Below are 26,544 nucleotides of genomic sequence, written 5' to 3'. Positions count from 1 at the left end.
CTGTGATTTTCTCCACCCATAATATTTCATAAGCTAATTTTGCAGTAAAAATTCCAAAATAACTAAAAAAAATCTGTTCTTAACCTGGAGCACCACTTTAGCTAATGGGGCCTCCTGCTGCCGCTGTGCGATTTCTGTTCTCATCCTGAAGCAAAGTTCTTAACAAATGGTACTATTTCTGGGTTAGCAGAGTCTGTAAGCTGAAGCGCCTGTAACCCGAGGTACCACTCTAGGCGTTATAGTATTCTTCTTTTCCCACAGCCGCTCTGGGCAACTTACAGTACATATAGGTAAAGGTAAAGGGACCCCTGACCATTAGGTCCAGTCGTGGCCGACTCTGGGGTTGCGGCGCTCATCTCGCTTTACTGGCCGAGGGAGCCGGCATACAGCTTCCGGGTCATGTGGCCAGCAGGACTAAGCCGCTTCTGGCGAACCAAAGCAGCGCACGGAAATGCCGTTTACCTTCCCGCCAGAGCAGTACCTATTTATCTACTTGCACTTTGACATGCTTTCAAACTGCTAGGATGGCAGGAGCAACGGGAGCTCACCCCGTCGCGGGGATTCGAACCGCCGACCTCCTGATCGGCAAGCCCTAGGCTCTGTGGTTTAACCCACAAAGCCACCCGCGTCCCTACAGTACATATACATGACAGTAAAACATCAAATATTAAAAACCTGTCTTCTACAGCTGTCTTCTACAGCTGTCTTCTAAATGTCATATGGTTGCCTACTTCCTTGCCCTCGGAAGGGAGGGCATTCCATGGGGCAGGAGGCCCTCTGCCTGGTTCCCTGGAACTTCACTTCTAACAGCAAGGGAACCAGCAGAAGACCCTTGGACGAGGACCTCCCTGTCCTGACTGAGCGATGGGCGTGAAGATGCTCCTTCAGGTCCACACGGCCAAGGCAGGGGCCAAAACAGCACTCAAGTAAGCAACAGCCAAGCAGAGTAGAGTAATAGCAGAATATGAAGTGGGAGCAGGCGCATTTCAATACTGTAATTCATATATAATTCAATGTCAGAGTAACCCTGGGACTAGATAACAAGCCTCCAGGTGGACGTGCCCCACCTGCCCTTCACGTTCCTCTTCCACACGGGCAGAATCTGCCTTCTGGACTGTGGGATTCACGGTTGTTCTCCTCCTCTCCATCCACCAGGGCTTGAATTCAGGTGCAGCAGAATTCCCCAGCCCCCCAAGGATTTGAGACCCATCAGCTTTCCTCACCTGGTTTAGCCGGCCGGTTGAAGCCGTTGCTTGAAGCCCTGTTGCATGCTGACAGCTTCTGGAAGCCACAGGTGAGAGCTGAGTGCGGGGTGGGGACCAAGGGTGGAAAAATGACCCCAGGAGGTGCAGGACATGTCCCCCATCCAAGGAACTACTGCTCCCCAACACCCCATGACATCTAGATTCAGGTAGGTAGCCGTATTGGTCTGCTGCAGTTGAAATAAAAGATTAAAAAATAGTCCAATACCACCTTGGAGACCAACCAGATTTGTTCTAGGTATAGGCTTTCGTGTGCATGCACACTTCTTCAGATACACTGACACAGATGTCACCAGACCCTTGTATATCGTGGGAGGGTGGGGTGGGGTTTTTCTCAGAAGGGTACTCCTACTACCATCTCCTACTACCCTTCACTATATGAAGAAGTGTGCATGCACACAAAAAGTTATACCTAGAACAAACTTAGTTGGTCCCTAAGTTGCTGTTGTTGTTTTTTAGTCGATTAGTCGTGTCCAACTCTTCGTGACCCCCTGGACCAGAGCACGCCAGGCACTCCTGTCTTCCACTGCCTCCCGCAGTTTGGTCAAACTCATGCTGGTAGCTTCGAGAACACTGTCCCACCATCTCGTCCTCTGTCATCCCCTTCTCCTTGCGCCTTCCAACTTTCCCAACATCAGGGTCTTTTCCAGGGGGTCTTCTCTTCTCAGGAGGTGGCCAAAGTCTTGGAGCCTCAGCTTCAGGATTTGTCCTTCCAGTGAGCACTCAGGGCTCATTTCCTTAAGAATGGAGAGGTTTGATCTTATTGCAGTCCATGGGACTCTCAAGAGTCTCCTCCAGCACCAGAATTCAAAAGCATCAATTCTTTGGCGATCAGCCTTCTTTATGGTCCAGCTCTCACTTCCATACATCACTACTGGGAAAACCAGAGCTTGAACTATAAGGACCTTTCTTGGCAAGGTGATGTCTTTGCTTTTTAAGATGCTGTCTAGGTTTGTCATTACTTTTCTCCCAAGACCCTAAGTTGCTACTGGACTATTTTTGTTAATTTTTTTACTTCAACTGTGTCAGACCAATATGTCTACCTACCATTAAGTACAGTTATCTCCTTGCCTTGAATATCCTGCTTTTCAGCGCCAGATTAGGATAGTCCTCTGTCAGAAGACAAGCACAGGATCAGGCAGCACATCATCATTATAAAGAACCATTGGGTGGGTGTCTGGGATTCCCATTTGCCAGCTGCTCTCCTTCTGCTTCTCCTGCTCTCTCCATGCAATGCAAGGCATGTAGACAGAGGTCCATCTCCAAGAACAGGAGCTTCCCTGAGCACCCATTCAGCTGACCCCAAGCACCAAGCCTTGTCACTAGTTCTCTGACTGACCCAGACCACGGTCCCTGGAAGAGATGAAGGCCTGGGTCTCCCAAAATGGTCCATATGGACCTCCTGAGGTCAGCCGGACTGTGCAGGTGATTCATGAAGAACTAGAGGTGGAAACGGGGGCAACCACTTGATTTGAAAGGCAGTCTCAGAGGACAATGGTATACTAAGATCATTCTGTGTTATTAAAGATGATTGAGGATTATGAAAGGTTGCTGATGCATTACTACCATTTGACATCATACCATTTTTATTTCCTAAAAATTGGGAACATGGGTAGGACATGGGAGAATGTAGGAGATGTTGAAATACGAGAAGGTGCTAATGGCGGTTGATGTATCCTTTTTTTTGTGTGTGTTCTTTTTCCTGAAGCCCAAACAGGATTTCCTTTCTGCCCACTCTGAAAAAGGTGATGGAGAAGACAGAATTGCAGGGGACAAGGCACCTTTCATTTTATTGGGAATAGCCATTAAAATGTGTGAAATGTGGAATATGCTTCACTGAATGAGCACACAGAGTTCACATCAACGAACACAAAAAGGAAAGAACCCATTTAAAGGTATTGAGTGCAGAAAGAGATTCTCTTTCAATGCAAAACTTAGAACACACCAGCGGACTCACACAGGGGAAAAAGTATATTTATGTACGGAGTGTGGAAAGAGCTTTAATGATAGTGGAAGCCTTAGAAGACATCAACGGACTCACGCAGGGGAGAAACCATTTCAAGTTATGGAGTGTGAAATGAGTTTTAATAATAGTGCACACCTTAGGCAACATCAATGGACTCATACAGGGGAGAAACCATTTCAATGCATGGATTGTGGAAAGAGCTTCAGTCAGAGTGGACACCTTAGAAGACATCAACAGACTCACACAGGGGTGAAACCATATAAATGTATAGAATGTGGAAAAAGCTTCAGTCAGAATACAGACCTTAAAAAACATCAACGGATTCACACAGGGGAGAAACCATTTAAATGCATGGACTGTGGAAAGAGCTTCAGTTGGAGTGGAGAGCTTAGATCACATCAACGGACTCACACAGGGGAGAAACCATATAAATGCATGGAGTGTGGAAAGAGCTTCGGTCAGAGTGAACACCTTAGAAATCATCAACGGATTCACACAGGGGAGAAACCATATGAATGTATGGAGTGTGGAAAGAGCTTCGGTCGGAGTGGAGAGCTTAGAAGACATCAACGGACTCACACAGGGGAGAAACCATATAAATGTATGGAGTGTGGAAAGAGCTTTAAAGAAAGTGGAAACCTTAGAAGACATCAACGGACTCACACAGGGGAGAAACCATTTAAATGCATGGAGTGTGGAAAGAGCTTCAGTCAGAATGCAGACCTTAGAAATCATCAACGGACTCACACAGGGGAGAAACCATTTAAATGCATGGAGTGTGAAATAAGCTTTAATGAAAGTGGAGGCCTTAGAAGACATCAACGGACTCACACAGGGGAGAAACCATATAAATGTATGGAGTGTGGAAAGGGCTTCAGTCAGAGTGCACACCTTAGAAATCATCAACGGATTCACACAGGGGAGAAACCATTTAAATGCATGGAGTGTGGAAAGAGCTTCAGTCAGAGTGGAGAGCTTAGATCACATCAACGGACTCACACAGGGGAGAAACCATATAAATGTATGGAGTGTGGAAAGAGCTTTAAAGAAAGTGGAAACCTTAGAAGACATCAACGGACTCACACAGGGGAGAAACCATTTAAATGCATGGAGTGTGGAAAGAGCTTCAGTCAGCGTGCACACCTTAGTAATCATCAACAGACTCACACAGAGGAGAAAGCATATAAATGTATAGAGTGTGGAAAGTGTTGGCTATTTGCAGTATGGTAGCGCTGCAGAGAGCTTGCTGGGGAGACCATGCATTAAAAAAAAGGACTCAGACTTCCGGAGGCGGCGCAAAACGGTAATGGCGGTCCCCTTTGCGCTGTGAAGGGGAAGCTCTGCAGAAACGGGTCGTCCGCTACGGCGAAGCGGAGACCCACACTGGAAAACCACAGGTAGAGTGAGCCTGTGGCCGTGGGACTCGGCGGGCACCAGAAGCCCCCCCCCGAAACGAAGAACGAACCCCGTAAGGGGCTCCGGAACGTGGAAGGGCTGGCGCGGTGCTGTGAGTCGATCGCTCTTTCTGCGGAAGTGAAGCCGCTTAGCTGCTGCCGATGAGCGCTGACCTTTTTTCCTGGAACATTTGATTTGAAAACTACTAACCCGTGAGTAAGAGGGACTGAAGAATTTGGGGACTAAATTGAATTAAAATTCAGCTAAAGTGGGAGACGCAACCAGGAAGTCCGTCTCCCGGCACTGCTTAAGGATTTAAAGCAAAAGACTTTGATCAGCTGGAAGCCTTTGAAGTGGCATTAAAAACTTTTCATTCGTGTATCATTTGAGCTGCTTTAATAGAGACTAAGTGAGGTAAATTTCCTTTTCCTTTTTGGCTTTGGACTTGGCTTTACCTCCTCCTTGTGGATTTACAAATGTTTTAAGAAGCCCAAAAACTCGGACTGCCAGATTAAATAGAACTGTCAAATTGCGGACTTTGCTTAGCTACCGGAACTGATACATTGGAGCGCTATTGGTCTAGATACATTGAGATACTGTTTCTCGCACTTCTTAGAGACTTTGTTTTACATTAAGGACTTGTTCTGTTACTATAAGAGGGCTGAAGGGCTTCTTTAAGGCTGTTTGGACATTAATGGAGTAACAACCTTATTCTCTCCCTCGAGATACTTTCATACTTCCCCTAGAGGATTTTGGGTTAACAGCTGTCTGGGATCTGTTTTTTGTATCTGCCTTTTCCTGTCTTGTGTTTACTCTCTGGACTTGTGGATTCCCATGGGAACATACATGGTTTGACCTTGACACGTAGACAGGAGTGGAATGAGTGGCTTTGGGAAAACAAGATCGGCTAAAGCGAAAGCTAAACAATTAACGCAAACAACTTTGGCTACACAGCTACGCAGATCATCTGTTCCTGCTATCTTGGTGGCACAAGAGGAAGAAACGGAGCAGACTTCACTAGAAGGTATGGCTGCAGGAGGATCTGCCTCAGTATTAGAACAAATTTTGGGAAAATTGGAAAGTTTGGACAAAAAGGCAGATGAGCATTCGGCTAAAATTGACCAAGCTACAGCCAGTGTTAATAAACTGACTGAACAAGTTGCTCAGCATGCACAAGCAATTGGGAACCTTCAGGAAGCCACCACAGAAAATCGCAAATTAGCTGTGGAAGCCAATCAAAAAGCTGAAGCAGCAAAAGAGGAGGTAAAACCACTATACAAACAGGTTGGTGAACAGCAGGCCTACCTGTCTATGATAGAATTACGTAGTAGGGAAAATAACCTGAGACTGAGGTCAATTTCTGAATTGGAACAAGGGGATTTAATTGACTTTCTAACAAAAGAATTTGCTAAGTTTTGGCCCCTGGAAGAAGATAAGTTTAAAATTGTGACTGCTTTTAGACTTGGAAGAGTAGCAAGGAAAGACAAACCTAGAGACTGTTTGATTACTTTGAGATCCAAGGAAGAAAGAGATAAAATACTAAGCCTACATTACGAAAAGTCACTTGTAATCCAAGGCAGGAGGGCAGAAATCTACAAAGATATCCCAAAACAACTTTTGGATCTCAGATCTACATATACAGAGCTTGCTAAACTGCTGAGGAGCAACTCGATTCCTTTTAGGTGGGAATTTCCCCAAGGACTATCTTTTACATTTAGAGGGAAGAAAGTGAAAATAAAAACAGCCGAGGACAAAGAAAAGTTTCTGAACGACTACAGAGAAGACCTTCAGAAAGGGATTTTTGGAATTCCAGGGCCTGGGCCTTTGCCTGCTCCTACACCTCTGCCTATACCCACACCTTTGGGGCCTGAAGATCAGAAAAAAGAAACGCCACCACCAAGCGAATAGCAGATTTATCCAGGATGTCTCTGCAACTTCTCAGTTGGAACATTAATGGTGGTAATTCCCCGGAAAAAAGGAGAAGAATATTCCATGTATTAAAGAAAGAACAATTGGACATTATTTGCTTGCAGGAAACGCACGTGACTAGGCTCCACAGAAAAGTGTTAATTAACAAGAGATTAGGCCAAGAATTTATTTCATCGGACAGAGTTAAGAAAAGAGGAGTGGTGATTTACGCAAAGGAGAGCCTATCACCCAAATTCCTATTTAAAGATGAGCAAGGAAGAATTTTGGCAATAGAGATACAAACCCAAGGTGAAAAGTTTTTGATATTGGGAATTTATGCACTGAACGAGGGGAAATCAGAATTCTACAAGAAGCTGCATGAGACAATGCTGGACTATCTGGACTATAGCAACATCATTATGATGGGAGATATGAATGGGGTGGTTTCTACAAACATGGATAAGTCACAAAACCAAAGTATGACAAAAGATGGCAGACTACCAAAAACCTTTTTTGAGCTAACTGACAACATGGACTTGATTGATATTTGGAGGACAAAGAACCCCCTAGGAAGAGAAGGAACATTCTTTTCTGAAGCCCATCTGACATGGACAAGAATCGACCAAATATGGATAACTAGAGGACTGGCACCTAAGACTAGAAAAGTGGAAATCTGCCCAAAAACCTGCTCCGACCATAATGCAATGAAAATGGAAATGAGACTAATTCCAACCGGCTCCTTCAGATGGAAGATGAATGACACCTTGTTAAGAGACCAGGAGATTACTAAGAAGGCCCAAAAGACTTTAAGAGAGTATTTTGAGATAAACTTGAACACCACAGTGGAAAAAAGAGTAATCTGGGATGCAAGTAAAGCTGTTATGAGGGGGTTTCTGATACAACAGAATACGATAAAGAAAAGAGCACAGAATGAGAAAAAGGATAAGATTTTGGAGAAAATAAGAGAAGGAGAGAAAAAGTTAAGATTGAAACCAAAGTCTCAGGAGATCCTGAGAGAAATTAAATTTCACCAAGCACAATACGCCAAACTGATAAATCAAGAAGTTGAGTGGAAAATTAAGTTAATGAAACAAAGGACATTTGAATCAGCAAATAAATGTGGAAAACTGCTAGCATGGCAGTTGAAAAAGAGGCAAAAATTGAACACGGTTATAAACCTAGAGATTGAAGGGAGAAATGTTCAGAACCTGGAGGAAATTAGAAAGTGCTTCCAGAGATACTTTAAACAACTTTATACGCAAGGGCCGGAAAAAGAGACTGAGATAGACCATTTTTTTAAAAAAAATGGACTACCTAAACTATCTCAGGAAAAGAGAACAATTTTGAACTATAAAATAACACAACAAGAAATTGAAGGTGCCATCCAGAATATGCAACTAGGCAAGTCTCCAGGGCCAGATGGACTTACCTCCAAGTATTATAGGACATTGAAAGACTATTTGACACAACCATTAATGGAGGTTTGTAATGAGATTTTGGAGGGGAGGAAGGCACCGGAATCGTGGAAAGAAGCTTTCATCACATTGATACCTAAATCGGAAACTGAAAAGACTCAACTTAAGAACTACCGCCCCATCTCGCTCCTGAATGTGGATTACAAAATTTTTGCAGACATTTTGGCAAGTAGACTTAAAAAAGTGTTAAATGAAGTAATTCATAAAGACCAGGCAGGTTTTCTCCCAGGTAGACACCTGTTTGATAACACCAGGAATATTATTGACATTTTGGAACTTTTGCAAACGAACATTAATACAAAAGCAGTGTTAATTTTTATAGATGCGGAGAAGGCCTTTGACAACATCTCATGGAAGTTCATGAAGAAAAACTTTGAAGGGATGGGAGTGGGACGGGGGTTTGAAAATGGGTTAGAGGCAATCTACTCAGAACAAAAAGCTAAACTGATAGCTAACAATGTGGTGACAGAAGAGTTTAAGATTGAAAAAGGAACACGACAAGGTTGTCCTATTTCCCCTCTGTTATTTATCTCGGTTCTGGAGGTGCTTTTGAATATGATCAGAGGGGACCGGTTGGTTGAAGGGATTCAGGTCGGAGCCAAACAGTATAAACTTAAAGCTTTTGCAGATGACCTGGTTTTAACATTACAGGAGCCAGAATCTAGTACAAAAAGAGTTTTAGAATTGATTCATGAGTTTGGTCGGGTGGCGGGATTTAAACTAAACAAGCAAAAAACTAAGGTTTTGGGGGGGAAATTGACATCTTTGGAATCAGAAAGGTTTCAGAAAGAGACAGATTTAAAGGTGGTTAAAAAGGTGAAATACCTAGGTGTCAGGGGTTCAGGGACAGAGGCACAGGGTAGGCAGGAGATGGAGAGCGATGGGGATGAATCCCAGGACAGCGAGGAAGAGGATGACAATGACTCTAGAGATTCCATGAGTCTTTCAGCGAATCAGAGGATTCCCAGAAGGGGGCGCCGGTGGTCAAGGCCAGGGGAGCCCCAGGGGGGACTTGTCAGGAGCAGGGGGCCAGCGGGGGATCCCAAAGTGGCAGCTGGGCGTCAGGACCAGCCTCCCCGCCAGAGTGCAGCGAAGGGGGTGGAGGTTCCAGTGTATCAGGGGAGGCGGCTCCGGCAGTAGAGAAAGGAGGGAGGTCGGAGCAAGCCACCCTCCCGGAAGGGGAGGGGAGTAGTGAAGGGAGTAGCGTAGCTGTCAAAAGGAAAGTTAGAGGTTGGGGGCGCGCGCCAAGTTCAAATGTAGAGGCGCGCGGAAGTACAGGGAGCCCGGAGGAGGGGCCAGGTCCCAAAGCCCGCAGGAGGGGGCAAGAGCAGTCTGATTCCGCGTCGGAGGAATCCAGGAGGGGCGAAACCCCAGCGGGCAGAAAGACCCTGCGGAAAAGGAAAGAGAGAAAGAGGTGGAGCAGCGCAAGCCTCTTAAACTGGTGCAGGGCAGGGACAGATTCAGAAGGGACTTCAGCGGTCTAAGCCTAGCAGACGTAGGGCTGCGCGCCTCGGATCTGAAGCAAACAATGAACTGCAATAAACACTTTTGTATATAAGAAAAGAAAGGCGTTGGTCTTTTGTGAGCTGAGACTTGAGGCAGCCCTGACAGTAAGTCCCTTCTCAAGAAAACTGCAAAAAAATTTTTTTTGCAAACCTCACGAAGTTTGGCAGACATGACTACTGAGGAGCAGATAACGACCCTGCAAAACGCAGTCGCTGAACTCTCCGTTGCAGTACGGGTCTCTCAGAAGACAGTTGCCGAAGCAGAAGCGCGATGCCAGGATCTGCAAGCCAGGTGGGATCAGGCGTGCAAACAGGGGTTCCCGGGGTCCAGATCAGAGGGAATCGGTCTCGGACGGAGGGGGGGCAATTTAGTAGCCCACTTCGATGGGAACCTGAAGCATTATCCCAATTTCAGAGCAGACGTCCTATACGCGCTGCATTTGCTTCGAAAAGACTTCAAAGATGAGGAGGAGAAAGTAGGCTTTATTGTGTCCCATTTGCATGGGGAAGCTAGAACCTGGTTACGCAATTTGTGGCGCGAAGATGGTCTTGCCCGCAGGGACTCTGACGAATTTATCAAAGCCATGGACGCTTGCTTCCAATCTACCGTTGACGTTGATGTGGCGCGCCAGGAGATGCATGGATTGCGGCAGGGCAAGGCTACAGTGCGTCAGTACCATTCTCGCTTTTTTGCATTGCTGAATGTGCTGGGCTGGGAAAAGGACTCCCTGGCAGTGAGAGACTTGTTTTGGGAGGGGCTTCATGGCTCAGTAAAAGATGAGCTGGCTAGGGGAGACAGACCTCAAACCCTAGCAGACGTCGTCCAGAGGGCACTCACGATAGGGGTGCGCCACGAAGAACGCCCTTGGCACAGTGAGGAGGGGCGTCACGTCCGCCCACCAGCTAGAGCGCCTCCTTTTCTTCTTCCCAGGGACCTGGGACGTACAAATCCCTCGCCTATGCTGAAGGGAGGGGAGGAGCCAATGGAGCTGGGTCGTGCAAAGGCTCAGTCAGCTGCCGGAGCCTCAGCGTCCGGAGCAGTCAAGGCGAAGCCTCCTAGAGGGACCAGGAAGTGTTACATCTGTGACAGTCCACAGCACATGGCTAAAGAGTGTCCCCAGAGGCTCCAGAATCACACTGCAGCCTTAGCAACAGTAACAGGGGAAGCGTTTCAAGGAGAACAGTTTCAGGGAAACGAGAATGCCTGGCTGGAAGCAGAGATGCTGGGGCTCCGCCAGGCAAGTCAGTGAAGCAGTCCCCAGCGCTTTTGCAGCCTACAGACCCCTTACCACCCAAGCCAGTGGTGCAGCTCACTGCTACTCTCCAGCTACCTAATGGACTCACCCTGGAAGTCCCCATTACGATTGACTCAGGGAGCAACGCAGACTTCGTGGGGATGCAGTTCATCAAGCAGCATCGCATAGCGCTACTACCAGCCACGCTGCCTCTGAACGTCGTCACGGTAGATGGCAGAAAGTTGCTGGGTGGGCAAGTGGTACAACAGACGCCACCCATGCTGCTGAAAATTGGGAATCATCGCGAGGTCATCAGTTTCAATGTCACCCAACTGTCAGACACGCCTATAGTGTTAGGCATGAGTTGGCTGGATAGACACAGCCCATCATTAGCGTGGTACCAGCGGCAGCTCACCTTTGGCTCGTCCTACTGCGCACAACATTGCATCCAGACAGGCCAGGAGGAGGAGGGCCAGGAGGAAGGGCAGCAGTTGCATCTAGGCATGGTGCAGGCAGTGCCCCACAAGTACAAGGGGTTTTTGGAGGTCTTCTGTGAAAAGGAAGCTGACCAATTACCACCCCACCGGCCCTACGACTGTGCAATTGACCTCTTACCAGGGGCGACACTGCCGACTGCGAAGCTGTATTCCATGTCTGAAGATGAAATGCAGGAACTCCGGGAGTTCATAGATCACAATTTGAAGCGGGGATTCATCCGAGAATCCAAGGCCGTGGGGGGCAGTCCTGTGTTTTTCGTGAAGAAGAAGGACACGCCCCAAAAAAGGCTCATTGTGGACTATAGGGCCATCAACTCGATGACAAAGCCCAAGGCCTTCCCCATGCCCAAGATTGACGACCTGCTCGCGACGGTGAGGAAGGGGAGGATCTTCACCAAGTTGGATCTACGCGGAGCATACAATCTAATACGCATGAGGGAAGGTGACGAGTGGAAGACGGCCATGTTCACGCCGCTGGGCACCTATGAATACAGAGTTATGCCATTTGGTCTCCAAAATGGCTCCCACTGTTTCCAAGCATTCATGCACCACGTGCTAGCAGGACTCCTCTACAAGAAGTGCGTATGCTTCCTCGACGACATTCTGATCTTCTCAGAATCGCAGGAGACTCACGAGAGAGACGTAAAGGAGGTCCTGCAGAGGCTACAGGAGCACAGGCTCTACGCCAAACTGGAGAAGTGCCAGTTCGCCGTGACGGAGGTGGATTTCCTGGGCTACCGGCTGTCCGACAAGGGACTAGCCATGGACAGCGCCAAAGTCCGCGCGGTGTTGGACTGGAATAGTCCGCGCAATCGGAAGGAGGTCCAGAGGTTCGTCGGTTTCGCCAACTTTTACCGCAAGTTCATCAGGGGTTTCGCGAAAGAGACGGCAGCTATCACGGACACCCTCAGTTCCAAGAAGAAAAAGTTCACCTGGACGGACCAGGCAGAGCAGTCCTTCAGGAGACTTAAGAGTCTCTTCGCGTCCGAAGACCAGCTGCTACACGTGAATCCCGGCAGGCCCATGCGGGTTGAGACTGACGCATCTGACAGAGCAGTGGGGGCCGTCCTCTTGCAGGAAGATCCGCAAGGGAACTGGAGGCCCTGCGCTTTCTATTCCCGGAAGCTCAGCAAGTCGGAACAGAACTACACCATCTGGGACAGGGAGTTGTTGGCCATCCACGCGGCTTTCAAGGCGTGGCGGCACTTCCTTATCGGAGCCAAGCACACCGTGCAGGTCCGCACGGACCACAAGAACCTAGAGTATTGGCGCACGGCGAAGCTCCAGAGCCAGAGGCACATGAGATGGGCGGAGTTCTTTGCGGATTTCGATTTCCGGATAGAGTATATCCCGGGAGACAACAACGTCATAGCGGATGCGCTCTCCAGGAAACCGCAGTATCTCGAGGAAGCGGCACCAGTGGCAGCCAGGCACATTTTCGCACCACAAGCGTGGGCGTGCGCTTCCGCCGCCGTGGACCTGGACGCGGTACGACGCGCGCTACAGACGGATCCGTTCGCACAATCCAAGATGGAGGAGGTGCGAAGAGGGACAGCAAAGGACGGCGAATTCCAGATACGCGACGGTCTGCTGACCCGCAAAGGTGCTCTCTACGTGCCCGGAGACGATCTCCGCGCGAAGGTTTTACAGCAGTTACACGACGCACCCAGCGCGGGTCACTTCGGCAAAGAAAAGACGGCGGACTTAGTAGCCAGAGACTTTTGGTGGCCCCAGATGCGGGGAGAGGTCGCGGATTACGTCGCCAGGTGTGACACTTGTCAGAGGTCCAAGCCAGTGCACAAGAAGCCAGCGGGATTGCTGGAACCGCTGGAGACGCCACTACAGCCGTGGGAACGGGTGGCGCTGGACTTTGTTACTGATCTGCCCAGTTCGCGGGGCAAGACGGCGGTGCTTGTGGTTGTAGACCTGTTCACCAAGATGGCGCACTTCATTCCTTGCGCGAAGGTGGCAACAGCGGAACAGACCGCCAAGCTGTTCATAGACCACGTGTTCCGGGTGCACGGCTTACCGCGGTCCATCCTGTCCGACCGGGGTCGCCAATTCATTTCCAGTTTCTGGCAGAAGCTCCTGGGCATCCTGAATGTCAAGATCAACTTAGCGTCGGCGAGACACCCGCAAACCAACGGCCAAGCGGAGAGGGTCAACGCCATCATGCAGCAGTACCTGCGATGTTACGCCAATCAAAAGCCTGCAACTTGGGTGGACTACTTGCCGATGGCCGAGTTTGCCTACAACAACACGAAGCACGCGTCAACGGGGGTGACACCGTTCTTCGCCAACAATGGGCGACATCCCAGAACCTTCCCGGCGTTGGAGACAACGACGCAGGGGGAGTCGCAGGGAGCTGAGCATTTAGCAGCAGAATTGCAGGAGGTCCACGAGGAGCTACGACGGCACTTGGAACTAGCTAAACACGCCTACAAAGTGCAGGCAGACAGGCACAGGAGGGCAGGAGAAGACATCCAGGTGGGGGACTGGGTATGGTTAGCAGCCCAGGCGGTACCGGCCAAGTCGTTAGCTAAGAAGAAGCTAGGACACAAACAGTTAGGGCCATACCAAGTTGAGGGCAGGATCAATCCCGTAGCTTTTCGGTTGACCCTCCCAGAAGGTTCCCGAATGCACCCGGTCTTTCATAGGTCGGTGCTTACACCATACAAGGCCCCACACAGATTTCAGGAGCCAGGGACGGCACCAGACCCATGTAGAGAGTCACCGGGGGGGGGAGTCACCGAGGACCCCGACACTCAACGAGGTCACGGAAATTCTGGACTCGAGATGGGGGGAGGAGGGAGTGGAATACCTCCTCGCCAGGGAAGGTACCCCGGCCAGCGCCAACAGTTGGGTGCCAGATTATGCTCTGGAGGAACCTCTTCTTAAAGACGAGTTCCATGCACTCTTCCCACACAGGCCCATGCCAGAGGAGTATTTTGACGACTGGCTTTTTACGCCCACACTTTCAGGCAGCACCTTCTGGGGGTTCTCCTCCGCAGAGGAGACCACGCCGGAATCGAGCCCTCCAAGGGGATCGTGCTCGGGGGTGGACACGGACCGCTCTTATTGGTGGGACGATCAACCAGAAGTGGGGTGGCGAAGGGGGCCTTGGCAAGCAGCATCGCCTGAAGTAACAGGGGGAGGGAAGGGTTTGGATGTGTTGGGGGAGGACCCCGGTTTCGAGCACGCATACACTGAACTGGAAGCAGAGGAGATCGACGTCGATGAACTGTATCCAGCGTCTACCCCCGCTACAACGGAGCTCCCGGAACCTGCGCCCGAGCAGCGGGAGGGGGGAAGGGGGGGCTTCGAGGGGGGGATGGATGTCAGGGGTTCAGGGACAGAGGCACAGGGTAGGCAGGAGATGGAGAGCGATGGGGATGAATCCCAGGACAGCGAGGAAGAGGATGACAATGACTCTAGAGATTCCATGAGTCTTTCCAGCGAATCAGAGGATTCCCAGAAGGGGGGCGCCGGTGGTCAAGGCCAGGGGAGCCCCAGGGGGGACTTGTCAGGAGCAGGGGGCCAGCGGGGGATCCCAAAGTGGCAGCTGGGCGTCAGGACCAGCCTCCCCGCCAGAGTGCAGCGAAGGGGGTGGAGGTTCCAGTGTATCAGGGGAGGCGGCTCCGGCAGTAGAGAAAGGAGGGAGGTCGGAGCAAGCCACCCTCCCGGAAGGGGAGGGGAGTAGTGAAGGGAGTAGCGTAGCTGTCAAAAGGAAAGTTAGAGGTTGGGGGCGCGCGCCAAGTTCAAATGTAGAGGCGCGCGGAAGTACAGGGAGCCCGGAGGAGGGGCCAGGTCCCAAAGCCCGCAGGAGGGGGCAAGAGCAGTCTGATTCCGCGTCGGAGGAATCCAGGAGGGGCGAAACCCCAGCGGGCAGAAAGACCCTGCGGAAAAGGAAAGAGAGAAAGAGGTGGAGCAGCGCAAGCCTCTTAAACTGGTGCAGGGCAGGGACAGATTCAGAAGGGACTTCAGCGGTCTAAGCCTAGCAGACATAGGGCTGCGCGCCTCGGATCTGAAGCAAACAATGAACTGCAATAAACACTTTTGTATATAAGAAAAGAAAGGCGTTGGTCTTTTGTGAGCTGAGACTTGAGGCAGCCCTGACACTAGGGGTTAATTTGACTGCCAAAAACTTGAATTTATTTAAAGATAATTATGAAAAATGTTGGTCAGAAATTAAAAAGGACTTAGAAATTTGGTCAAGATTGAAACTTTCCTTGTTGGGCCGAATTGCTGCTATAAAGATGAATGTGTTGCCAAAAATGTTATTTTTGTTTCAGACCCTACAGATTGTGGACAGAGTGGAATGTTTTGGAAAGTGGCAGAGAGATATCTCTAAGTTTGTCTGGCAGGGCAAAAAGCCCAGAATAAAATTTAAAATATTAACTGATGCAAAGGAAAGAGGGGGGTTTGCCCTGCCGGATTTAAAGTTATATTATGAAGCTGCAGCTTTCTGCTGGATGAAAGATTGGTTACTTATTGAGAACACTGATGTCCTGGATCTGGAAGGGTTCAATAATGCTTTTGGATGGCATGCTTATTTGTGGTACGACAAGGTAAAGGTTCATAAAGCTTTCAAGAACCATATTGTCAGGAAAGCGATATTTAATGTCTGGACAAAATACAAAGACTTATTAGAAAACAAGACCCCAAGGTGGTTGTCACCAATGGAAGCTAAGGCTCGGAAAAGACTCAATATGGAGGCCGAATGGCCAAAATATTGGGAAATAATAGAAAAAGTTGGAGATACCTGGAAGCTGCAGAGTTTGGAGAAATTAAAGGATAAAGTGCGAGATTGGTTACACTATGCTCAGATTAAGGAGGTTTTCAATTTGGATAAAAAGATAGGATTCCAGGTGGAAAAATCGAAATTAGAAACAGAATTGCTAGAACCTAAGACTAAGGTTCTTTCAAAAATGTATAACTTGCTGTTAAAATGGAACACTCAAGATGAAACAGTTAAATCAGCTATGATAAAATGGGCCCAGGACATTGGGTACAACATTATGTTTGCTGACTGGGAACGGTTATGGACCACCGGTGTGAAGTTCACGGCATGTAATGCCCTGAAAGAAAATATTATGAAAATGATATATAGGTGGTACATGACCCCAGTCAAGCTTGCAAAAATATACCATTTGCATGATAATAAATGTTGGAAATGTAAGGAGACTGAAGGAACATTCTTTCACCTCTGGTGGACCTGTCCAAGAGTGAAGGCCTTTTGGGAAATGATTTATAATGAGTTAAAAAAGGTATTTAAGTATACCTTCCCCAAGAAACCAGAGGCATTCCTCTTGGGCATCGTTGGCCAGAAAGTGTTAAAGAAGGACAGAACTTTTTTTATGTACGCAACAACAGCAGCAAGAATACTCATCGCAAGATATTGGAAGACACAAGATTTGCCCACACTGGAAGAATGGCAGACGCAACTGATAGACTTTATGGAGCTGGCTGAAATAACTGGCAGAATCCGAGACTTGGGAGAAGAGACAATGGAAGAGGACTGGAAAAAGTTTAAAGACTATTTACAAAAACAATATAAACTGTATGAATGTTAAGAAATTGCACGATTGAAAACAACATGGCACCAGCAATTTACTTGAAAGATATATGAGACTAAGTGATGTTTATGAAAAAGATGAGATTTGAAGTAATATTATGTTGAAAATAAGCTGATAAGTGTTTGACAAAAATTATTTGAAGTTTGAGACATAATATTGGAGAAGTACAAAATAGGAATTGAAGTAAGGTAATAAATTGCTGATTATAACTTTAGTACCGAGAACGCAGGGAAGGGAGATGTGAGGAAGTCCAGTTAGTTTTGGAAAAATATGCTATGAACAGTTATGATTTTCTTTATTCATGTCTATGTTTCTGTCTGTCAGGGGCTCAGGAACAGAGGCACAGGGGAGAGAGGAGATGGAGAGCGAAGGGGAAGGATCTGAGGGCAGCGTAGGGGGGTATGGCAGTGACCCGAGAGATTCCATGAGCTTCTCCAGCGAATCAGAAGATTCCCAGAAGGAGGCGCCGATGGTCAGGCAAGGGGGGCCAGCGGGGACTCCCAAAGCAGCAGCTGGAGATCAGGGCCAGCTTCCCCACCAGAGCGTAGTGGGGGGGAGGAGTCCCAGGTGTCAGGGCCAGCGTCTCCTCCAGCAGGGAGAGAAGATGAGTCGAGACTGACCACGCCTCCATCGGAGAGTGGGGGAACGGAGGGGAGGTCAAGTACAGCTAGCCTCCCCGAAGGGGGAAGCAGTGACAGGAGCAGTGTAACGGTCAGGAGGAAGGTTGCCGGCTGGGCGCGCGCGCCAAGTTCAAATGTACAGGCGCGGGGGACAGCAGAAAGCCCGGATCGGGAACCAGGTCCTAAAGCCCGCCGGAGGCAGGGGGAAGACTCAGGGGACTCAGCGTCAGAAGAGTCTAGGAAGGGCGAGACCCCAGCTGACAGGCGGACCCAGAGGAGGAAAGAGCAGAGGAAGGGGTGGAGCAAGGCTAGGGTCTTAAACTGGTGTCTGGGGGGAGGAGACTCAGACGGGGCTTCAGCGGTCTAGAGTTTCAGACGTAGAGCTGCACGCTGCTGATGTGGAAGACAAACTGAACTTCAATAAAGACTTTTGTATATAACCACGAACTGGCGTTGGTCCTTTGTGAGTTGGGACCTCGGGCAGCTCTGACACTGTCTATTTATGTTTTTTGTTGTTTGTTATTCTTTGGTGAAGGTATTGTATATGTTTGGTGATTTTTCTTTGTTTGAAACTTGCAATAAAAATTTATATAAAAATAAAAAAGGACTCAAAAATAACTTAAACAAGGTTTTAATTACAAAAACAAAAACTCCCTATACACTAAATACATCAACAAACAAACATGACCCAACCACCACCCCATCCCCCAGGGTAATGGGAGAGCTAGGTGCTGCTCCTTATATACTACACCCAATTGTCAACACAGCTTAATCAATACAACTCAGCAGCACCTGCTATGTTTCACAGCTGTAAAGCTGGGTCTCGTTATCTTGCTCTGGCCCTTGCTCTGGCCCCTTAAAGACACACACATCGGGTGGAACAATGATGAACCTTTACATTTCAAGAAACCATTCAACATTTCCCCTCTGGTTCATCATTGTGGAACAAAAACATAAAGCATATTTTGTACATGTCTTTCATATGTAACCTTTGGAAGTGCTTTTGTAAAAATGTCTGCAATTTGTCACCTGGAACATATTCAAATACAACCATTTTGGCAGCAATTAGTTTCTTTACAAACTGTAAACGTAATCTTAAAACTCTAGTGTGCTGCGTATTGGTCTCTGAACACAGGATAGCGAGTCCACTCTGGGAATCAAGGTAAATTTTTACTGGTAGTGTTACTTGCATCTGTAGGTCTGCGAATACTTGCAGATACCATTCTACATCACGAGTGGCCTGAACGCATGCACATAATTCACTCTCTGCTGTGGAGAGACAAATAATCGTTTGTGTCTGGGACTTCCATTCAAATGGACAACCGTTATAACAAAACACCTTACCAGACACACCCCTGCAATTATTTTGTTCCACTGCATGAGATGCATCGCAGAAAATTTCAAAACCTTTGTCAATACTTGATGTAAACTGCAACCTATAATGTTTGGTATGTTTAAGGTACATCACCACTCTCTTAAGAGCAGAGAAACATTGCGTAGTGGGCTTTTCCACAAATTATGCCAGAAAGTGAAAAGCATAAGTTATATCTGGTCTTGAGATTCTTTGAATAAAATTTAGCTTGCCTATAGCAGAACGATACAAAGTTTTGTTAGGAAATGGCTTATCTTCACCTGTAAAGGTGAAACCACACACCATAGGCGTTTGCTTCCCATTTGCATTTTCTAAACATAGCATTTCAACAAGATCATCAATGTTTGCAGTTTGATGAACCAGGAAAAAGCCATTTTTGCCTTTCTAAATTTGCATGGATAAGTAATTTTTAGCTATGCCTAATTCCACCACATCAAATTTCTTCTGTAACTGTGTTACTACCTGTTCATATTCCTGTTTAGTTTTTGTAGAAATTAACACGTCATCTACAGACACACATATTTTTGCTACAGAGTTTGCCCTTTCCTTTGTAAACACACAATTGTCTGCCTTCCCTGTGAAAAACCAATATCCAGCAATTCTTTTGCTAAAGTTTGGTGCCAATTCCTTCCACTTTGGTGCAGACCATAAAGGGATTTATTTAATTTGCATACCAAACCTTCAGCGGCATCTATGCCTTCAGGAACACGCATAAAAATTTGTTCTTTTAAATCTGCAAACAAATATGCAGTTTTTATATCTAGGTGATAAACAGAATGTCCACGTTGTGATGCATCTTTTAACAAAAGCTTAACTGTTTCATATTTTACACTTGGTGAATAACACAAATCATAATCTTTGCCTGGAATTTGTTGAAAACCCCTAGCAACTAATCTAGCCTTGTACCTTACAACTTCATTTTTGTCATTAATTTTAACTCTATAAACCCATTTTGAATCAATAAGTCTCATATCTGGGGCTTGTGGTACAAGAGACCAAGTGTTGTGCTCTTTTAAAGAAGCTATCTCGGAGTTCATAGCTTTATACCAACTTACAGCTTGGTGCTTAGGTAAATTCTGAACATCATTGTAGCTTTTCGGCTCAAAAACCGCCTTATTGGCATACACAGTATTAAAATGTTCATCTGCAAAACGTTGTGGCTTCTGCCTCTTTCTATCTGAATGCCTCAGTCCGGAAGGAGAGTCAGACTCCTCAGGCTTAATGGGACTAAGTGAACTACTAGTTTCAGGTTGTAAATCATCATTGTCAGGCTGAAGAGATGCCTGTGGGCTAAGCCCACGGTCAGAAAACTCAAGAGAATCTAACCTCCCCTCGGGTGCCTGTGACTTTAAATCATCAAACAAATTATCAAATTCAACAGGCTTTTCATCTTTTTCCATTAATTCAGAAGCACCATTTCCTGCGGCTGCTGTTGCTTCTTCCTCTGTATTATCTATACCATTAGTATCTTGGAAAACAGCAACTCCATTCCAATTTACAGTTTGTATCATGCTTCTGGTAATATGAAATTTGCCAGTTGCTGGTATGTAAATTCTGTACGCCCCCTGCTGGTAGCTCATTAATTTTCACTGAACACTACGCTCACCCAATTTCTGCTTAGCGGGATAATGCATAATTACATCTGAACCCCAAATACATAGGTATTTCAGATTAGGGCGTTTTTTAAACAGCTTCTCATAGGGGGTGACATCTAAACCAGAATGATAACTATGATTTCTAACATAACAAAAAGCATTCAGCGCTTCAGCCCAAAAGACTTTGGGCAGATTAGCATTGTGCAGATAAGTTTTAATCCCTGCCTGCAGGTCACGCTGCACAACTTCAACAAGCCCATTTTGCCAGGGACTTCGGGGGCAAGATAACTCATGAGTAGTCCCCTGCGCTTCCAGGAATTTCTCAAAATCCTCAGAAACAAATTCCCCGCCCCGGTCAGAAAACAGGTTCTTAATAGGTTTGTTAAAGTGCGTTTTTACCTAGTTGCAAAAAACTTTGTACTTCTCAAATGCTTGGGACTTCTCAACAATTGCATAAGTCCAACAATATCTGCTATACTGGTCTATCAGGGTAAGCCAGTACTTAGAACCTCCTAATGATGGTGGGAGTGGTCCAACTAAATCACAATGTACATGCTCAAATGGCTCAGTTACTTTCCTATCTGAGCACTTACCCTTGCGTGCAACCTTAATCTTATTCTTGCAACAGGATAGACATTGCATAAAGAATTTACATGGTTTTAAGTTGAGGCCATTAACAATATTCTTTGTCTTAATTACATCAGCAAAATTCAGATGTCCCAGAATTCTGTGTGGCCCATGGACACACCCAGAATGTGGCCTTACATTCCTCAACCCCTGGCTTGACTGTGCTGCTCTGCAATTTATAGGTGATTGTGAGTAGGTGCAAAAGTACAGTCTATATGAACCATCAGATTCCCGGGCATAAAATAGACATTTGTTCCCCTCGAAAAACTCACACATTGACTTTAAGAAACGCACAGTTATGCCTTGACGAGCAAAGCACCTTACTGATAATAAATTGTCCACTGATGGGCAGTAAATGCAGTTCACTATAGTAATGTTTAAAGAGTCAAGTTTAACAGTACCCCTACCAAGCGACTACAGAGTACCCCTACAGAGGAAGAGTTTCCGTTGTAATACAAGCCTTAGATCAGATCAACGGACTCACACAGGAGAGAAACCATTTACATGTGTGGAGTGTGGAAAGAGCTTCAGTTATAGTGGAAACCTGAGAATACATCAACAGACTCACATAGGTAAGAAACTATTTAAATGTATCAAGTGTGGAAAGAGCTTTAGTGAAAATGGAAGCCTTCTGAAACAACAGACTCACACAGGAGAGAAACCATATAAATGTATGGAGTGCAGAAAGACCTTTGGTGATAATGGAAAGCTTAGATCACATCAACGGACACACAGAGGGGAGAAACCATTTCAATGTATGGAGTACAATAACTACTTCACTCAGAGTGGAAATCTTAGAAAACATCAGCAGACACACAGGGGAGAAAGTATTTAAAGGTATGGACTGTGGAAGGAGCTTCAGTCAGAGTGGAACCCTTGATTTTTATCAACAAACTCACACAAAAGACAAACCATATAAATATCAAGAAAGTAGATAGAGGTTCACTCTTAGTGGAAGTTCAGAATCAACAGACTTATGGACAGGAAGAACTTTAAGAGTTGAAACCCTTCAAACCATCAACAAACTCAGAGAGGAGAAGCAGTTTAAATGAAAAGATTGCAAAAAGTGCTTTATTTATAATAGAGTGATCAAGGAACATCCCAGGACTCTCACATGGGAGAACCCATTTAGATGTATGGAGTGTGGGACGTCTTCCTCTCAGAGTCCACTCTGAGCAATGAACTCAGCAGGAAATCATTCCTAAAAGCATGAGGTATATGTGAAGTTCTGGTGTTTATATGTAAAACATTATAATAATGAAAGAAGGAAGCATCTCACAATAGTGAGTATAATTTTAGATGAAAGTACCTTTGTTTTTCACCAAACTCTCTCACCCCCCCCACCGCATGATCTCCCAGCACTGCTTCTTCACCAGAACTTCATCGCTGCCTCCTGCCATGCTCGTTCTGAAGAAAACTTGAAATACTGAAATTGAATGGGAGATTTTCCCCCAAGTCTAATTTCAAGAGGGGGAAGGAGGGGCTGCAGGTACTAGGGAAGTCTCCTGGGGCCCCCATGTTCACTCATGTACCCCAGGACAATTTACTGCCATCAGCAAACTTTGCCCCCTCCCTGCTCCCTCCTAAGTCTAGATCATTTATGAAGAAGTTGAAAAGCCACAGGTCCCAATACTGATCTTGAGGGGACTCCACTTTCTGCTTCTCTCCATTCAGAGAACTGTCCGTTTAGTCTCTTGGTGCTTCAGAAGGAGGGCTGCCTCCAACTGGGGAGGCGCATTTCTTCTAGGGGCACATTTCCAGGGTCCCCATGGTGCCCCCCAGCCTGGCTCCACTCGGCCAGGGCAGCTGCATTTTGTTTCGCTGCAAGTGAGCCTGCCCCCTGCAACGTGGGGTCTTAAAGGAACTTCATGGGGGGGGGGATCAGCGAGAAGAAGCTTCTGGATCCTGTGCAGCCCCCTCCCTGCCTGCTCCCTTCAGGGTTCCTGAGCCCCTCCCTTTTTCATTTCAAGGATTGGGGGTCCTGCACAGCCCTCAGGGCACCTAAGCATCGGGGGGGGGGAGCTATTTTGTTTGCTGAGGGCAGGAGTCACAATCCTGGCACACTGCAGGATGTCTGGGTTTTAGGTATGGGGGTGAAAAAAGGTGGGGGGAAAGGTGGAAAAGAGGTGATAGGGGAAATATCCTGGGGTGTGGATTTTATTTTATTTTTAATCATTTTTATTGATTTTCCAAAAAAATCTTGAGTGTTCACTGGAAGGACAGATCCTGAGGCTGAGGCTCCAAAGCCTTTGGCCACCTCATGAGAAGAGAAGACTCCCTGGAAAAGACCCTGGTGTTGGGAAAGATGGAGGGCACAAGGAGAAGGGGAGGACAGAGGACGAGATGGTGGGACAGTGTTCTCGAAGCTACCAGCATGAGTTTGACCAAACTGCAGGAGGCAGTGGAAGACAGGAGTGCCTGGCGTGCTCTGGTCCATGGGGTCACAAAGAGGCGGACACGACTAAACGACTAAATAACAACAAAATTACAAGAGAAAAGCAATAAATACTTTTTTGGGGGGGGGGACCCAGCACTTCTAGCTTTGTCAGGGCAAGCATATTGTTAGGTGGGCGTGAGCTCCGTCTTCCTTGAGGCAAGTGTGCTTTGTGGCAGCTTTGCTTCATGAGAAGTCAAGCAGCAATTTGGAGCTCAATAAGCCAAGGAGGAAACCAAAATTCTCAGTTTAGGGCTAATCTACTGAAGACCCTGCAATAAAACCCTGCATATGTTTGCCCAGAAGTATGCCAGATGGACGCTAGTGTAGAGTTTCCCCCCGCAAGTGTGCTTAGTAAACTCTGCAGTTCTGCAGCCAAATCCCAACGCATAAATAATGTTGCAGTCCTGACCCCTGACTGCACTTCCCTGGGTGTGTTCTGCACGGGACTGAGCAGCCGGGGGGGGGGGGAGATGGCACTCCAAGTGTACCTAGGATTGACCCTTAAACATCTTCCATCCTGTTCTCTGTCATCTTTCTACTACACCTTTAAATGCTGACAGTTATCTGGTCTGGATAAAAGAGAACATGTTCCCGACAAGTGTGTGCGCATAAGTGCATGTGTAGGCTGGAATTTGAACTGCTGAGGCTGGGAGGTTTGCAAAAGAAAGCAAGGTGCAGGATGTCCAGTGGTAGCTGGCCAAGGGGATTGCTTGCATCTGAGACAGGAGACTGCTTGGGCATGAAGGTATCGCTGGACATGACTTTATAAGGGGATGTGAAATTCTGTGAAGAAGCTCACTGGTACAATTCATGGGAACAAACCAACTTCGTATGAAACGTGAATAGAGTGCTGTCTTTGCTCTGTAATCTTCTGACTCAGGCATGGTTCCACGCCACTCTCCCCCAAAAAAACAATGATTTCTTTCTGAGGTCTCAGCTGATCCCAACTGGAGATGAGAATGTTGTGTGAGATGCACATGAGGAAGTTTCTCTGGTGATGCCTCAATCTCAGGGGTTTTGTTTTTCAAGCTCAGAATCTTAACTACTGAGCCTTGGAAGAAGTACGCTTGCAAATGATTATTGGGTAGTGAAGGTGTGGGGTGTGAAATTGTATTGCAGTCAAATGCAACATTCCTACAATGCACATGCTGGGGAATGCTTGTGTCACTCAGGAGAAGACTTGCTAGTTCCTCCTGAGCTGGGACAGACTTCCTCTGCATGGCACTTCATGTAGGTGTGGCCTGTTCTTGGACAGAGGAGCACACGGCCTCCATGTTCTGCTCTTCTTCTTCTTCTCCTTTTTGTGTTCCTACAAGTTAGGAAGAAGTGACTGCTCAGTTGCAGTCACTTGAGATTATTTCCCTTATGGAATAGTTCATGTCGATATATAGAGTTATGTAACTTAAGTCTGCCTTCAGGGACCTTATTGTGAACTGGATGATTGTAAGTCAACTAGTTTTATGTTAACTTTAATCAGATAGTCGTGTCTATTCTTTTAGGAGGGATAGAAAAAGGGATCTTACCAGGAATCCTGAATAGTGAGGCTCAGACGAGCCTGCAACTAGCTAACTGCTGTGTGATTTAAAAGAGGGATTGTTTAACAACTCTGCTAAGTTATAGAACTTGCCAACGCAAGTTAGGAAGGATATCAGAAAAGAATATATCCTCTCCTGCCTCCCTAAACATTCCCACAGAAAGAGCCTGGGGTAGGATGTCACCTCCCTTGGAGCGAGCGACCAGCAGGGATGCCTCTGAGCTGCCTCCGTGTGTTATGCTCAGCCCACCGTTCCCCATACAGACATCTCTGGCAATGGTTGCTGACGAGGGCTTCCTGCCCGTGCTGCCTTGTTTTGAATAGGATGGCGGGCAGTCCTCTGACAACTCACACAGCTGTTTTCAGGATCTGGAGGGCAAGGACTGATGTAGTGTAGCAGTTACAGTGTGAGATGTGAGTCAAACTCCTCTTCCTGCAACCTCAACTCTTCGTATCCATGGGGATTATAACACTGGACAGCCTTGCAGGGCCGTTGTTTAGATTACTGAGATAATATGTGTTATATTTTGTAATGCTTTAAATGTGCTACATAAATGCTAAAGTATTCTTAAGTAAAGCTGAGTATTGGTTGGTGCAAAGTGAAAGGGCCGAGAGGAAGAGCCAGTAGAAGAAGACGAAATCCAACGAGTAATAAAAGAATAAAAAACTGTGGAGGCCCCAGGACCGGATGGATTTCCGGCAAAATATGATCAAAAAACCCTGATTGCACCCTTGAAAGAAGTACTGAACAGCATTTTAAGGAAGGGAGAAGTACCTGGCAGGTCAGACTCAGAGGGAGGAGAGGAGGGGGCCAGGAGACCCAGAGGAGGCCGGCTGCTGAAGCATCCAGGGAGACTCCCCCTCCTGCTGCGACCAGCTCCCCTCTCCCCTGGTCTCCTAGAGCACACAGAGAAACCCGGTTCAGACCCCATGAGCCTGTACATATTAAGGGGGGGTGTCCCAACATGCATCACTTTGATCTCATTGACAATGAACTGTAATTACTGCCCATCCACCCCGTTTGGAGAGCTCTTTTTGGAGCTCCTTGCAATCTCTCTTTGTTTGAACTGTGGGGTGTGAAACACAGAGCAGTCAAATACAACATTCCTAGAGTGGACATAAAAGGGGATGTCTGGACCAGCCAGTCAGAACTTCTTGTTTCCTCCTGGGCTGGGACAAACTTCCTCTACATGTGACCAGAGGTGGGTGTGACCTCACCTGTGCAGCTAACAACATAGCACAGGGCAGGCAGCCATCTCTCTCTCTGTGACTCCATTCCTCGAAGCAGCAACATCTCCTTAGCCTGAGATGCTCTCTTGGCTTCAAGAGAGGACAAATGAACTATCTCCTTATGGGATAGATTCCAGGTGTGTATATTTTGTAACCTAAGTCTGCCTTCTGGGATCCTTCTGTGAACAGAATGTGAGTAAACTCTTTTATATACCTTTATTTTTTTAAAAAGTATTTTTAATAGCAATTCAACAACATATCCAAACATATCATATTCATTATTTACTGCCTTCCCCCCTCAAACCCACCC

At 47.0% G+C, this 26,544-nt stretch overlaps 3 protein-coding genes across 5 annotated transcripts in view; 2 read left to right on the top strand and 1 right to left on the bottom strand.

The window, feature by feature from the left end:
* Positions 1 to 26,544, bottom strand: part of LOC308486270 (uncharacterized protein) — a 230,383-nt gene that overhangs the window by 138,994 nt on the left and 64,845 nt on the right. The window lies entirely within an intron of this gene.
* Positions 1,156 to 26,544, top strand: part of LOC308486233 (uncharacterized protein) — a 123,319-nt gene continuing 97,930 nt past the window's right edge. Inside the window, exon 1 of the mRNA XM_081022797.1 lies at positions 1,156 to 1,294. The gene's annotated coding sequence lies outside the window, so the exon portion shown is untranslated. The remainder of the gene's footprint in view (positions 1,295 to 26,544) is intronic.
* On the top strand, positions 3,056 to 19,775 carry LOC308486336 (uncharacterized protein). Its single transcript, XM_081023104.1, has 2 exons — positions 3,056 to 4,507; positions 18,051 to 19,775. The coding sequence occupies exon 1, from the start codon at positions 3,103 to 3,105 to the stop codon at positions 4,456 to 4,458; it is 1,356 nt and encodes a 451-aa protein (XP_080879230.1). The 5' UTR covers positions 3,056 to 3,102; the 3' UTR covers positions 4,459 to 4,507; positions 18,051 to 19,775.

The sequence above is a fragment of the Podarcis pityusensis genome (assembly GCF_964106645.2).
Source record: "Podarcis pityusensis genome assembly, chromosome: 10".
Lineage (NCBI taxonomy): Eukaryota > Metazoa > Chordata > Lepidosauria > Squamata > Lacertidae > Podarcis > Podarcis pityusensis.
The sequence above is the reverse complement of the archived record's forward strand: the minus strand, read 5'-3'. Positions and strand labels throughout refer to the sequence as shown.

What these genes read in the sequence shown, in the direction of transcription:
- LOC308486336 (XM_081023104.1), top strand. Translation starts at nt 3,103, where the DNA reads ATGAGCACACAGAGTTCACATCAACGAACACAAAAAGGAAAGAACCCA.